Here is a 16,521-nt window from a genome sequence, read left to right on the forward strand (position 1 = left end):
TCCATTGCAACATTTCGAAATTTCCAAGGATGTTCTCTTCAGGAGGAAAACTAACGAATAAACTCCTTCGAATTTTCTAATTTTAAGATGAGAGAAAAAAATTTAAGGAAAATTTCAAGGAAGGCTATTGATTGGTTTTTGTTGTAAAATTAAACATGAGTGGCGATTTTCAATGTCACAATCAGAGGTACACTTACATTTTCTTCCTAAAGACATTTATATTCAATTGAATATAAAAAGGAAAAATTTTAAAATTACCTCAGGTGACTTCATAGTTCGTTTTCTTAAAATTCAAATTTTGAACTCATAGTAAGTTAAAATAAAAGCAAAAATATTCTAGAAGTGACTTCATTAGTTTATATTGTTGGCTCACATAGCTTTGATCTGCTAGATCACTGCCTTGATTTTCCAATAGTTGGACCGGTTGGACCTCAAAATATATGAATATATGAGGCAAAAAATCACAAATTCGATTTTTTTCAAATAATCTGATAATGACTTGGAATTAATCATGTGTAAATCAAAGTATTATCAAGAGGGGTAAATAGATGATTAAATTGCTTCGTTACATTTTGGTAGGTAGTTAATTTCAATTGGAGAACTGTTTCCATATCTGCCACCTTTCTTTAGAAAAAAATGCAAATCTTTAACTTGCATAATTTGGCCATATTGATTTCCCAGAATGATTAATATCATTTAGTAAACCTCATTTCCCAGTAGAAAGAAAGACACATTCGAGATTAAGATCATAAAATAAGTGTATTTATCAAGGAGTAAAACAATCGTAGAGCACCGTTTCATGTAAAAAATGTTACAATAAAAGTCAAAACATAACATGAGATACAGCAATTACATAATTCTAGTTACAATATTTTTAAGACACATAATGGACGGGAAAAATTTTCAAGGCAGCAAAATTTGGTCAATACAAAGCTGGAGGAGACTAAGACAGTCCTTGGCACTATAAAGATTTGCCTGATGAGAGGTTTCAGCACTCAAAGAAGAGACTAACTTTCTGTGAATTCCTTTTATCTGTGTAGTTCTCTAATCATTATTTTATTGTATAAACAAGATAATTTATCTGAGAAAATAAAGACATATTCTTAGAAGGTATGTCAAAATGAAAGTTTCAAATTCTTGTAGGAGGAAACTGATGATTTTGTTTATAAAAAATTCTAGCAGATAACATTTTAATTTCATTTGATGAGTTTTTATACCGAACAGTAAAAAATAGAGAAAACATGGTGTTCCATTATTTCAGAGGATCATTTTAAATATTCCAAGGCAATAAAAAAGACCATTTTTTATCTGACACGACCATTTTTATGACCATTCTTTATCTTTGCAAACTTAAATTGATTCAAATGCATGTGTCAAGTATGTGATGAGGAAAAAAATATTGACATGATTTAGAATCAACTCTCTGGAAAGTAACCATCTGACCCTGTGGGGCGATCATACTCAGCCTCCTCCAGTTAAGTATATCAACAAATTTTGCACTTTTTCTTCTTTTTTTAGTGAGATTGATTAGTCCAAGGTAAAACACTATAAGACAAAAATGAACAAAAAATTAATTTTTTTAAACACTAGAATTATTAAAAAATAATCCTGATCTAATAAGCAGCAAAATTGAGGGGGGTCGACTGACAGGCTTGTCAGAACTCGATAAGCAATTAGGATTACGTAATTGCCAAAAATAATAATACAAAATTGTTGCAAAGATGTTGCTGCATCATTAATTAGGCAGTAAAGTTCTGACAAGGTTTTTGCAACCATCATTTGTCGAGCGGAAGGAAAATTGAGAGACTTACATTTGTTCAGTACACAAAGAAAAATTATTTACATGAACTGGGCTTATTTGCCCTATAAGGGCTTTGCATAGATGCTCATTAAATATTCTAGTGGAGATTTGTTATAAGTCTCAACAAACCTAAGATGTTTAATTGATCTTGTTATAAGTTTGATGTTCTCGTGCCGAAAGAAACTATGTGCATGGGGTTTGCATGAAACACAGTTCCTTTTATCATAAATACATCCCGTTGCAATGTCAATTATAGAAAAAATCGCTCTCCAACCTCAATTTCTCCGCCTACAAGGAACAAAATTACAAGACTATGTACAGGAAATAAGAAATAAACTTTAGAGCAAGGGAAGTTAAAAATTATACAAAAGTTGAATTCGAAAGTCATATAAATTGTTTAAGTACGGAAACTGAATGATCTGCATCTGTTTTCAAAGAATTTGTGCAAACAATACTGAAAAAATTCAACAAAATAAGGGTCTAGTACCTGCTTTAAAATTGTTCACAAGACACGAATTTGTGAAATCGTTTTAACACATAAAGAGTTTTTTTACAGTCAGGGAGAGTTGCTTATTAAAAACATAGGTGAAAAATATTGTGAATCAAAGATGAGCCAGACTTAGCACCTTCCAAGATGGCTATGAGAGTTAGTTAATTGACCCAAGTGCTTGGCTAAGCATCACCGATGGAAAACTCAAAATAGGAGCTGCAAAACGTGAGACTGAAAGTCAAGAGTCTAATATTCTAAGTTCTTCCGTAGCTGAAAGGAGATTTGAAAAAGAACCAGAGCCAATCAACTAACGATCACAATACTTCAGGCATATTGCAACCGTGGGCCTGGCGAGGGAACAGATGAAGAACAGAGCACTTTTGGTACGATTATTCAGAGAAAACCCTGGGAAGAAGATATCCTTTCATAAAACTCTGTTCTAATAAAGCAGGTCGCAACTTTCTTGGATGTGGGTGGCACAATGCCAAAAAGCTAATAAATATGAGTTTGTGAATTTCACAATGTCTCTATGTCTTTTTCCAAGGAAATTATCAACTTTTACTCTCGAGACTACCATTTTTTTGTGCACTCTCCAATTGGACAATATTGATCAATACTTCTTCAACCACTACCTTTGAAACAGGAAAAGTTTTCTCTTCGGATGTCACATTAGTGGATAAGCCACAGCAGTAAATTAATGCGCTATCTTCTGAGGGAAAGAGTGCAACTTCAGCACCTCCAGTGAAAATAATCAATCTGATTATTCTAAATATGTAATATCTATTTCATCGAATGGACAGCAGAACCACTCAAATGGATCTTTTTCACTGGGGATTCCTTGGCAGTATTTCTCTCATAGGTTGATAATAGCACAGTTTCAAATGAAAAAAAAACTTTCTGCATCAATTAGCTAACTTTTATTACGTTCACATTCAAAAAACATCTTTAAAAAAAGGCACAAAAAAGGCACATTAGGCTTGTTTTAAAAATTATAAGTACGATTCAGTTGATGGTTATGATTTCATTTATAAGTTTATGACTTATTGTAAGCCTTGCTGAGCTTTCTACTGATTAATTTTTAGTTTCCTAACATTTTTTTTTATGAATATACTTTGACAGAACAAATTGAATCAGAGATAAAATTAAACTCTTCTTCAGCACTATTACTTCTCTTAAATTGGGATAATGAAGTGGAATTTCATTAAATTTTTTGAGTTTTGTACTTGATGAATTCTTATGCATACAACATTCACAGAGAAAACGTGATAGGAAATTGTGGTTGAAATTTGCTATAAAGTTGTCAATTTTCCATAAAGATGTAAAATAAAGTTTTTGATATGAAGAAAGTTATGCTTTCATTGCGATAATGGATTTGAAAAATTCAGTAGTTAATGTTTTCTACGTTTTAAAATCTAATCTAAACTGACAGAAACTCCTCTTTTGAGCTGATAGATGAGGTGAAGATGCCTTACAGAAAAAATACTGATATCCTGTAGCTCAAAAAAAGCTCTGCAAAGAAAAGAAAGAAAATAATAGTAGCATAGCTCAAAATCATTAAAAAAAATGCATATCTCTAAAAAGTATAATACTGGACTCAAAGACAACTATAAATTTGGCAACAGAGGAGAGTTAAAAACTTTGACAATACATAAAATTACATAGAAAACAGGCACTCGGCTCACATTTGGCAAATATAAAAATCATGCTAAAAAAAATATTTCTAAGACAGGACGGAACACAACAGCTGCGTACTTTCAAAATCAAATGATCAAATGAAATGACACATAAAATATTGAAAACAAGTTTGAAGGATGATTTTGTGCAAATGGGAAACACAGATTAGGTTTCTGTGGTGCAGAAATAGGGAATTCAGTAGACACACAGAACTTTTCTACTCTGCAGCTCCATCAAAGTTAAAAAAAGGTTAGAAATAAGACTCGTGTTTGAATTAAGATAATTTCACCATGTACAGTCCTAGTTGATGAATGTACCTGTGCAATGATATTATTAAATCTTTTGATTTTCACACAGAAAGTAAGTTAAAGGGTTAAACAAGAATGTGAGAAAAAGGTTAAATTTTTTAACTTCTCTGCCAGAGCTGAGAGTTCAAGTAAATTAGATTTGCAAAAGGTATAAGAAAATCTTGTTTATTTTTTACTTATAGCTCTGCGGACTTTCATAATACTGAACACTTTGTAGATATTTAGATCTCTTTCCTGGAGTTGTTCAGCTATATGATGTCAAAATTCCTTTCAGAACAGATCGTAATAATTGTAAAAAAAGATTCCAATCTTTTTCAAAATAGGTGAATTTACATGACTAATTGCTTCTCCGATGATTTTACCAACTATTAGTCCCTAAAAGAATTGCTTTCAACGATCATTAAAAAAACGTTGCCACTGCCTACGTAAAAACAGATAGGCTTACAGAGAAAAATTCATAATTCAAAAACATATGCTAAAATATTTCATTATTTGATTCACTTTCATCGTTTAATGAAAGACACGCAGCTAAATATAAAACCAGACAAATACAGTAAAATCTCATTCGTGCATACCATAAACTAGCTGATATTTAGTAGGGATCTAAGCCCAAAGATACGGTTGATTGTCTTCTGTTGAGACTCAATTTTTGATCAGTTTCCCGATCCAAAGTACACTAATAAGTTACATAAAAACATCACATTGACACATGGAAAGAGAAAAGTACTAAAATCATAAAATAACCTAGAAAAGTTCCCTTTCCAGAAATAAAATGATTTACTTAAGAACATTTCACCTCGAATTCGCTTGGATAAAGCTTTTGATAAGTTACAATAAATACAAAAGGACGGTTTAAAATTATGCAACGTAAAGGAGGAACACACAGTTCCATCAAATTCGTTGCCAGGGAGGACACGAGAGTGCGGCTTAACCGCTGTTGCGGAGATCGAGGGAGGCGCGAAGCATGAGACAGCTTTCCACCCAGAAGTTGGGTCGCTCCAGCATCTGCTGCCACAGAGTTGCTTCTTTATCATTGGAATCCATCCAATCTACTACTTTGCCTTGATGTTTACCTGTACAAAAAAGAAATGACAGTGAGTGTTTGAACTTGATCAAGATGTTCATTGCTTAACCATTTTTGGGAACAATTTTTCAAGTGCACTCCTGAGACCAGAACATTCAGAGTAACTGGTCAATTCTGTGATGTCTTCTTCTTGAAGTAAAAATATTATAAAATAAATAATTAATTAAAAGATATGCCAGAACAAGCATAATATGAAGAATTAACAGTATATTTTCCTGGATACATTTCGGCTAAAAGCCATCTTCAGCAAAAAAAATTCACAAAAACACAAGAGAGAGCACTATATAAAGATAAAGATGTATCACAATGCATGTTCAGAACGATGATCAAAAAAGCCAAGGAAAAGTAATGAAAGAATTATCAAAAAATTAAACACAGACAAAAATCGATCTCCATTCTCTGATAATGGAGATCGAATCGCAATTATCTAAACAATGCAATATATCGCATTTCAATGTCTTGACGTTTTAACATAAACTTTCAATACTCAACCCGCTAAGGTCAGGACCTCTGACCCTGAAATGCATTTTAAAAACTTCGATCAGAACATTTTAATCCTCTATTATCTGAAGATTCAAAAATGAATAATTGCTAATTTTAAGGAAAGAGGTAATAATTACCTGTGCCAAGTGACAGTCTAACACCACCAAGAAACTCATTACTGGCCAGTCGGTCGTGGTCCCAAATGGTCAGCTCAATTGCTCTATCTTGGAGATCAGTGAGTGCAACTCCTGGGTACGTGAAGGTGTAGTTCCAAGCTGGAGAACATGAACGTCGGACAACTGGCGTTTTCTGCTTGTTGCTTTTCCCTTTGTCCGGGAGCAAATAGCTGTTGAACAAAAAGCAAAAATTAGACAGGTTGTATAAGAAAAAAAAGGAAAAATAAAATTTGAGCTGATGCCAGACACAAAACCATTGAACAAATTTTGTAATACAGATCCCATAGTTTTAAATCTGTGCTGTTTCCAATAAGGAGATGGAATTGTTGAAGTACATTTAATTGGGGAAGCCTGAGGTAATTTCACGATTTTGGAGCTACATGAAGCAGCTGTCATTAATGCAGGCTGCTTTGATTGTCACCAAGCAATTTGTAGAGAAAATTTGGACAAACTTGCAAAAATATATAGATGACAAGACTTAAATATGCAAAAATAATAGTTGCAACGCTTCAGGCACATAATGTGTTCCGTAAAAAGTCTATAACCAAGTTGTTAACTCCACAAGTTCCAAGCCTATTGTCCTCTACAGTCTGTGATCTCATATGATTCAATCAACTTGCATAGCAGCACACGTAATGCTCATTGTACACAATAAAAGCCATTTTTTGTGTATGGAACATTTCAATATCTCTCAACACCAAACTCGAAAACAGATTAAATAATGATAAAACGGAATAATTTTCATAGACAAGAACAGACAGGACATTTCTCATTTTCTCAGACAAGAATAATTTTTCTTTGAAAAAAAAAAAAAAAAAAAAATTATTTTCAATTTGACACCATTGAATTTTTGCAGTTGAAAAAAGTAAAAACTTTTGTAATTGGTTTATTCCATATTTTAGTGTTGGAGACTGTTTTACAGGTTGACACCAACATCTTGTTTGGATTATTTTTTTTGTTTTTTCATCATTGATCTGATTGTCATACACCCAAATCTAGAATGATGGTGCAAATTTTTTTTAATTCTTTTACTACTTTAACATACTTAAAATTTAAATCACGATTTTTGATAATTTTTGAGACTAATTTAAGATCATTTAATTTTTGAGTTTAAAATAGAAAATCCATAAAATCATTCTACACTGTCCGCATCAGACATAAAAACAAAATTTAAAGCAATCGATACCTTTTACAGAAAGGATCAGAAGTTCCGTTATTCTTTACAGCTAGAAGATTTTTAGCTTCTTTCACAAGTACGTGCAATGTTCCCTTTGAGGCTCTCTTCTTCATGCCTTGATCCGGGGGAACAAACTTCAGTGCAACGATTATCTCCCCTTTAGCATTTACAAAGTCTTCTAAAGGTTCCGACTGAAAGAAAAATGAATGATTCATCACACTTTGGAAAATAAAAGACAATCTTCATGTAATTACATAGTGACTAAATCAGGAAGAGAAATCAAAGTGTCACCTAATGACATTTTATGTTATAAGAAGGCATTCAGTTCTTACAGAAAAGATTAACAGGGAAGAACTTATAAAAATTTACCAAGAAATTCACATATGGAGATTTATTGTCAGTAGACTGCGTGAGCAAACTGACCTCAGAGTAGACAGTAGAACATCAGAAATACCCATTTATTACGATTGCAAAATTTAAAATTGTCATATTTTGGTGATTAGACATCCGCTTAGCCATAGAGAAGCATTGCCAGTGCTTTCCTTAGAGTCATCATCAATTAAATAATAACATGATGAGGTAGATAGGGCAAGTTAAATCGCAAGTTTGATTTACTGCCAACTTTGCAGTGAATAAATGTTTGAGGTCATACTTTTCTAGGGACTAAGATCATTATGAAAAGAAAAATTGTTTCTTTCCTTACAGATTTTGTAGCCATCAAGCACAAACTTTAAATATTGTCACGGAGAAAACAGGAGCAAAGTTTGCATTCACTAAATAATTACAGCATTCTATACAAACAATTAGAAACTTAATACTGTAAATTAATGCAAAAAATACTCACTCTCTCTTGCAGCGGGTAGAAGTGGGGGAGTGGATCGTCAAATATTTTGTTCTCAAGAGGCATCATGACCTCTCCAAGGAAATCATTGCGACCGAACATATCCGAGTGCCAAATCGTGAGCCACATGGTTCGTGTCTCCAAATCTTCCAGGTTAATATGGAACTATGACAAAAATACAAGATTGAAACATGTGAACAAGTAAAACCCACAGGGACAAGCTAAGGGTACAAAATTAATGCATGCATCTATACTTTTTGATTATTATATAGAAACCAATTAAGCAATTATCAGCTGTTTATCGTTAAAATTTATTCATACTGTTGTCGGCTGATGTCCATGCAGCCCACCAACCTAGGTAGGCAAAATAATACATGTTACGATGCTCTTGTCATAAAAACGATGATGAGATGCTGAGCTGCGTCCCAAACAATGCCAGCATTGTAAGCATGACCATAATTTTTTCCTACTGCGCAGCATTACGTTGCTCACCATATCTGCACTGTGTCCTACACGTGAGTTTTTGTGACTGCATTCCTTTGTGAGTGCACAGCACAAGCATAAGCGCAACCTTGATTCTTATCAGGACGCCAATCTTTTTTTTCATGTCCCCCATATTTAATTACACCTTTTTACAAAAAAAAAAGATTCAAAATTCCAGAGAAGCCGGACAGTCTCTTCTCATAAGAACGCTACTGCAACACCACTGTGTTTCACCCATCAGCTTGTTCAACAAACGCGCTGACAGATAATGAAGAACCGTAAAATGTTTCAATGTAAATTTTAATGTTTCTGAAAAAAGAAAAGGCGATTTACCCAAAAAGAAGGGCTAAAGTCAAGAGTGGTTTGTACTGAAGCTCAGTAGGTAGGAATACGAACACCACACTTAATCTTCAATAATTAATCAAAAGTCCTACGACTTTAACTACACATTAAACCCATATCTCACTGCTCAATATCTTCTTGAGGAACATTTCCATTCATGAATTGACTGAAGTTTTTCCTTTTAAGTTCGATGAGAATTGAACCTACGAACAAGCTGACAAAAAAAAAATTATGCAAATCTACCATAATTACCTTTAGAACTTCATCAAATACAGGGTTGAGAGTATGTTTCTTGACTTTTGTTTTTCGCTTTCCTGCTTTTGATTTATCTGGTAACAAATACACCTTAACATACCTAAAACAAACATAACAGCAACTTCGAATTAATAGGTGAAGACATAATGTCAAGAATCCAGCATAGAACAAAAAGATAAGAAAATTCTAAAAAGTTATTTTTCATTTTCGACTTTAATACTGAGAGATAGATATGAGATAAAGATTTTAGAGTGCAATACACAAAGATAAGTGAAACATATAATTATTTTCAAGGCGTATAATATGATGCCTCAGGATTTTCTTCTTTTCTCCTGATTTTGGGAGAACTCTCCTGCGTAAGATATATTTACGAGAGGCATAAAATTACATCAGGAAAGGAAAAAAGATTGTTTCTGGCTGACTACAATTCTTCATTTTAATATAATAATGAGTTGTAATCCAGAGATTCAAAATATTTTCACATTTTTTTTTTTATTTCAAAATATTTTCACATTTTTTTTTTTATTTCAAAATATTTTTTTTTTTTTTTTTTTTTGGTTGAGATTTTTGATTCAAAAAAAAAAAAAATCCTTGAAATACAAAATCCATCTGATTTAGCAACCTTCTTTGAAAAATAATAGGCAATTCTTTCAAGAGGTATTTTCAGCACATTCAGCGCTACCCTTGTTTCAGTGATAAATCAAATCCCCCCCCCCCCCCCCACAATGAACATCTATGCACTGATTGCTACACAGAAGTAGAGAAACTTAGAAGTAACTGAATAAAACTATAGAAGAGCTTACGCTTTGCAAATATGAGAAAAATAGTGAAAACTCAAGAATTTGAGAACTTCCAAAGGTTTAAACACTTAACTGGCAATAAAGAACAAAAAATTGAAAGTTGATTCTTGTGAGTATTAAATATTGCGATAGTCATGAGAGTGCTGGTGCACGGATGAGGGCAACATTACATGAGTAAATAAAATCAAAACACGGTAAAAAGTAAACGGTGAACATTTTCAATGATTCAAATGACATATTGTATTAAAATCAAATAAAATGCATGCTGGCGGAGCAAAATACTTAAAATGAGATAAATGATGGAAAAATTCGCATGCTGAATAAGAGAACAACATACCCACAAAATCCGTAAAGAAACTCTGTTTAAGAGGGGAAAAAGAGATTAATCTATTGAAAAGAGGCATTTTAGAATTAGAAAATTGTTTGCTTGTTGTTTTTCTCTTTCAATGTTACCTTTTTATCCAGGAAGAGTGGAATATCAATGAAGGAATTTTCAGAGCCTCTTTTTTTTTAATTGGCTTCAAAAATTCTGTGAGACGAGTGTAAAAAAATAAAAGAAACTTTAGCTTAAAGTTAGAGAAATGACTATCATTTCAACAGAGGTAGATTTTACAAAGAGACCCCTAGTTTACAATATAACCGTTCAACTACTTCCCTCAACAAAGAGTATTCCAAAATTTAACCAACAAATGCCTACATTTTATTTCAATTTTCACCTTTTTAATAAAATAATCCTATCTTGAATTCAACGGTAGCTACATTAGGAAATACTGCAAAACATTCTTTACTGAAAATGCTTATTTTGATCTGAAATATAAGGGTACACTTTAACATAAAATCATTAGTCATGATGCTGTTTTATAAATCTTCGAAAATACTTAGGAGACAAATGGAAAATAATTCATTGGATACTTACGGATCAGATCTATTTCTTTTGGTATCTACAGCAGCCAAATCTCGACACTGCTTCACATGGACTTCTAACGCTCCTGCTTTGTAGTTGTAAAGTAGTCCAAACTCAACTTCTCCCTTGACTGTCACAGCACCATAACGACTTTCACCTGCTCCAGAATAAACGCTCGCCAAGGAATCACTGCGTGCCTAAACAAATCAAATTATGGGAATTAGCAATCGAGAATTCCAAATTTCTGACATCATACAATGCGCATTTTGAAGCTCAGAGTATTTATGCCCTGAAGTTCTTTTTCATCCATTGTTACAACTAGTGCTATCATAGAACGCAATTCAAATTTCTCAGGGTAGAGATTTTTTACTACTTAAGTAGTTCTCTTCGGTTTAGCTACGTCAAACTTAAACTAAAAACAGTCTATGAAAGGAAAGGGTACATAAAAACAATTTTAAAATATTTTGCCCTTGCTACTGTAAATTCTCCGCGAAATTCAGACCGGTACCTGTCGATTCCCATTACGTAATGGGAATCAAACTTCGGCACAAAGAGGACTCAATAAAGCCCTGATAAGAGAGGCCGATGAAAGCAAAATTGTGAGAAATTCATGAAATAAGCATGAAAAAACATAACTTATAACAGGAATTAGATATCATGAAAAAAAACATTGTTATTGCTGACAAACTAAAAAACCCTTTTCTCGCGTGTTTTTAAGTAATGAAAATTAAGTTCAATTTTTTATAGAAATTTAAAGTAAATATATTGTAAAATTTTAAATTGCGCCTATGATAGTTAAGAAAATTTATGCGAGATATTGAATGACTCTTCCGCATGAAATTTTACTGACTTCAGATGTTTTGCGTTACGTCACGAGAAGAAAAATGACTCAGAAAAATAATACAACAATTATGTATAACATTTGTTATTTATAAATAATTTTCTCCCGACTTTTCTCGTAATTTGGTCTAAAATGTCTAAAAATTCAATTAAAATAATCATAAGTTTCTTCAAAAATAAATATTTTCCGAGAGGCAATTTGGCAATTAATTTGAATACTCATACGGCGTTTTTCCTCTGCTCGGCTGACTAGCCGCCTCTTGCGCACCGCACAGTGGATCGAATCATTTAGAAAGGTCGGACATGAAATTTTTTACAAAACTGTAAATTTTGATGTTTATTTCGTCACATTTTATATTTCAAGAGATGTTTGAGGTAGCAAATTTCACGTCAATACCAATGGAAGTACTTTCAGAACCGTAAAGTTTTGTATAAACGGAGTTTTAAGCGGTTAAAATTTCCAAATTTCGTCCCGCCTCTCCTATTGACTCGATCCACTGTGTGGCGCTAGGTCCACGAAGCGTATTCTCTGCCAGTGTATCAAGAGTCGAAGTTGTCAATTTGGTGGGATGACTTGCACGATTCCCTGCTCAGAGCGATGACGCGGGGCAAGTGGATTACGCAAAAGACGGGTTACTTTCGTTCTGGACGGGCGAAAAGCGTGAACCACCGGCACCGGCCACGGGGCTCGGGAAAAGAGGATGAGTTACGGACGTTTACGGATGCGACCGTCGCACAGTGGATCGAGTCAATAGGAGAAACTTTGGAAACTTTAAACGCGTATAACTCCGTTTATACAAAACTTTGAGGTTCTAAAAGTGGTTCCATTGGTTTTCTCGTGGAATTTTCTTCTAGAAACACCCCTCATAACTTAAGATGTGACACAATGAACACCGAAATTTGCTACTTTCGTCAAAAATTTCATGTCCGACTTCCCTGATTGACTCGATTCACTGTGCGTCGTTCCGCGATACAGGTGGAGGCAGCCGAGTGAAAAACCGATATGTCACGTAACTCCCGCGAGTCATACGCCCGGAGAGAGAGATACAAGATCAGTAGCGTGGCGTGCTTTGCGATATATCGATTGGTCTACCATTTAAATCTATGGGGAAGGATCGATGAACAGAGAGTTCGCAACGAACACCTTAATAATCGATTCTTTGCCATAGCCTCAAATGGGGAAATATCGATGATCGATCATTCACGCCTCGCCACTGTACAAGATCCAACTTAAAAAAAAGAAGAAGAGGGAAAACTCGGTACCTACTCGCCGTGATTTCACGTAGTTAAACCGACTGACTCCGACGGGGATGGGTACTTTCTTTTGAAAACAATCCGTTGCATTTTTTGGTGTGGAATTTTTTTCATTTTAAATGAAGAGGAAAGTAAAAACGAAGACCCCACCCCCCTCCCCTTACCCGGAGAATGGAGAATTTGCAGGTGCCTGGAATTTGATGAATTTCGCGTTTCAGTGGAAATTACTGAGTGAACTGAACACGAAGGTACTCTTGGTTCATAAATTGAAAAATTCTTGGAAGAGAAAGGAGCTACGACAAAATGAGCTTAACTGCTAAAATAGGTACACGTGTTTAAAGGGGAAATGTCACAAAACAAGGTCCCTACGCGGTGTATTTTCTTACTTTTAAATTCATTTTCTATACTATTTCCTGTGTCAGAAGGAAATTATTAAAAATACTGTAAAATCGGTGATAGGTCAAAATGTCCAAAAAAAAAATGTCCAACAAGCAAGAATGTCCAGAGTTGAGAATGTCCATATTGTAAAAATGTCCAAGTATCTTAAAAGTCCAATACTGGTTTTTTGGCCAAAGACAAAAATGCCCATATTGCAAAAAAATTAGAAGGTGGCGACATTGTCGGCTTGAATACTAAATAAATTCGAATCCATGGAGACGACGGGAAAGATTTGAGAATCTTTTTTTCTTGGACTAACCTCAGTTGTGAAACTTTTTGGCTTTTGTAAAATTTTCGTTTGTTAAAAAATGCGGTAAAACCAATTACAGGGGCAAAATTTTACAATTTGTGATTTTTTTATGATTCTAAACTAAACTAATTGGCTAAAATATTCAAAAGCTGGAATTAGTGCAATATTACAGGGACCTGGAAAATCCTGAAATTAGAAACAGTCTCCTTCAATTCATGGCACTACCATTTGTCCGTCTAGATGAAATTCTCACCGTTTTCAATGAGCTAAAGGATGATGCCCCTGACGAAGTGGAAGATTTCGTACAGTACCTTGAAAGAACCTATGTGAAGGGTAGACCTGCAAGGGGGCGGCGTCCCGCAGTTCCCCCAAGATTCCCTCCCAAAACGTGGTGTGTTTACGACTTGGTATTAAACCAACTACACCGGACTAACAACGTCGTCGAGTCGTACCACTCCAAGTATCAGAAAATGGTGAAATCCCATCATCTTAATATTTGGAAATTTATAGAATATAATATGCAGAAAGATCAAAGGGATACAGAACAGCTCTGCCGACAGCTCGACTTGGGTCATACGCGGATCAAACAACAAAAATCAGGAGAGAATCCTACAGCGCGTCCAACGCTATCAAGAATTCAAAGATGAAGATGACATTCCAGGGTACCTAAGGGGCATTGCCTATTACATTCGAGTTTCCAACGAGCCCGAAGACGAGAATAATGAGGAAAGTGATCAAGAGTGAAGAATATCTAGAAACAAAAATAAATGGACTTTTGGGCATTTTTGTGTTTGGCCAAAGAACCAGTATTGGACATTTCAGATACTTGGACATTTGTAAAATAGGGACATTCTCAACTCTGGACATTTTTGCTTGTTAGACATTTTTTTTTGGACATTTTGACCTATCACCGTAAAATCGGCTGGGTAAGCACTCTTGGATGAGGCAATACGAAATTTGCGAGCGAATCCTCCATCAAGCGATATAATAAAACGTTTTGTAATAATAATTTTTTAAAAAAATGGTGTTTAAAATAAAGGCAAAAAATCGATACTTTCAAACTATAGATTACTTCGATTGTGGAGATTTCTTGGATACAAGGAGAAGAGAGAGGGCAAAGAGCAAGCAAAGAACAACGGAGGAAAAAAAGGGAGCAACAACACAACACAGAAAGTTGCTACTTTATAAATTTTCAGGTTGTCTTTTGCTTTCCAAGAGACAAAATATTAAAATATCAACCAGTAATTAGTCCTTCAATTAGTATACTGCAAAGAAAGTAGAATGAAACCTTCACCTACTTCAGAAATGTAGATACTGCGGCGTAAACCTTCGAATACCTTGTAGAGATGGATGCTGAATTTATTGCTAAGAACTGTATTCCCGGCTGATATAGATACGTATGCTTCATCGGAAGCAGGGAGGAGGATGAATTGAGGCGGGCCGACAGAATCGACCCAATCGAGAGAAAATTAAAAGAGCAATATGCGTTTTGAAACGTCAACCTTTCGGTTGGATTTCAGAAGCTCTGCAAGAGGGTTTGCTTACTGGTCATATGAAGGGGCTCAGTAAGACGCCCATTGAGTGCTCATCAATCATTCTGCAACTATGAAAAAATAGAGAGCGGAGACGGAAAATGGGTTTCGTCAATGCGTGGGGAGAAAATTCTGCCAGACATTTTTCACGATGAGGTCTTAATTACGCGACTGAAAACGGGTGAAAAAACTGAATAACAGGTCCAAATCCTGGACACGCAAGCGAAGCTCTGTCGCGTCCGCTCGGCGCACAGTTTACCGGGACTCGGTTTCGTGGATGACCCGCACGTTTCTGAGGACGCGTTATGGTCGTGAAAAAGGGTTTTATTGTTGCAACAATGCTTTAATACATCGTGGTTCCTTCAATGTACTTATTTTTCCTCCCAAATCTACCCGTCATCGCATCAGTACTGAGTACCGTTTTCCCCCGGTTTTAAGGGAATTGGGAATTTTATTGAAATTCTCAAAAGCTTTGGATGTTCGGAGTCGCGAAATCCTTGAACACTTTTTTAACTCGGTCCCGACATCGAAAACTGAAAAGCTACACGTTTTACCCCAAATTGGTTTTTCTCCCTGCATTTTAAAATTCGAGTTTCCAAGTTAAAGACCCGACTCTATAAAAATGTAAAGTCAACGAAAGAAACCTAGTAAGCGCTGTTGGGTCTTGTTGAGATTGTGAAACTGCCTTTCATTGAACAGGAGTCCAATGGTCTGAGAGAGATAATTCTTATCATGGAAATAAGGCTAAGATTTGGAGACAATTTCTCAAAAAGAAGTCGACGGAGCGAGGGCATTCCAGGCCCTTTGGCAATCGGAGCACCATAAACATATGTCGCAGACAAATAGGAAAATCAGACATTTTGTCAAATGCCTCCGCAAGTAGTCAAATAATCTAAATCTTAATCACAATCTTAATTTGTGTAATCTTTATTCCCGTTTGTGACTCCATGAAGGGTTGTTGTTTTAACTCTTAGTATAAAGGGACTCTAGTCCCTAGGAAAGGCAAAAGGATGGATTTGGATAAAAGGGATACTTACTCCAAGGGAGACCCTGGGGGAGGTGGAGGCGGAGGCAGGGCTAAGCGGCTCCTCGTCGGCACTGAGCCGGCTTCCTGATCCCGGCTCGGAGCACAAGCTTACGTCATCGCCAACTGAAACACACCAAAACACACATGAGCCACAGCCACATACGGGTTACAGGTTACAACACTCGTTATGCAACCACCGCACCAGCACCACACGCCACACGCCACCGACCGCGGCCGAGCCCGGGGTTGTCCGCGCCTTTCGGCCGCTTCGGTCGCGCCCGGCTCAGGTACGGAACCTTAGGCGCGTCTAGACGCGGCGTCCAGACGCCGATAAATCTGTCTAATGATTTTTGCGCGGGGAC

The 16,521-nt window shown here is 35.4% G+C and overlaps 1 protein-coding gene across 5 annotated transcripts in view; it reads right to left on the bottom strand.

Annotated features, from left to right (window-relative positions):
* Window positions 1-740: 740 nt before the first annotated feature.
* Window positions 741-16,521, bottom strand: part of btsz (bitesize) — a 117,857-nt gene continuing 102,076 nt past the window's right edge. For 4 of the 5 annotated variants that reach the window (XM_019042423.2, XM_019042421.2, XM_019042422.2 and 1 more), the window contains 7 exons: window positions 16,170-16,282; window positions 10,831-11,015; window positions 9,112-9,214; window positions 8,038-8,199; window positions 7,203-7,384; window positions 5,978-6,186; window positions 741-5,346 (listed from right to left, as the gene is read on the bottom strand). In XM_019042423.2, coding sequence (XP_018897968.2) covers window positions 5,201-5,346; window positions 5,978-6,186; window positions 7,203-7,384; window positions 8,038-8,199; window positions 9,112-9,214; window positions 10,831-11,015; window positions 16,170-16,282 — 1,100 coding nt within the window. In that variant the 3' untranslated portion in view covers window positions 741-5,200. Of the gene's footprint in view, window positions 5,347-5,977; window positions 6,187-7,202; window positions 7,385-8,037; window positions 8,200-9,111; window positions 9,215-10,830; window positions 11,016-16,169; window positions 16,283-16,521 lie in introns of those variants that run through there. The other variant, XR_002008759.2, reaches the window with a different exon arrangement.

The sequence above is a fragment of the Bemisia tabaci genome, chromosome 3 (assembly GCF_918797505.1).
Source record: "Bemisia tabaci chromosome 3, PGI_BMITA_v3".
Lineage (NCBI taxonomy): Eukaryota > Metazoa > Arthropoda > Insecta > Hemiptera > Aleyrodidae > Bemisia > Bemisia tabaci.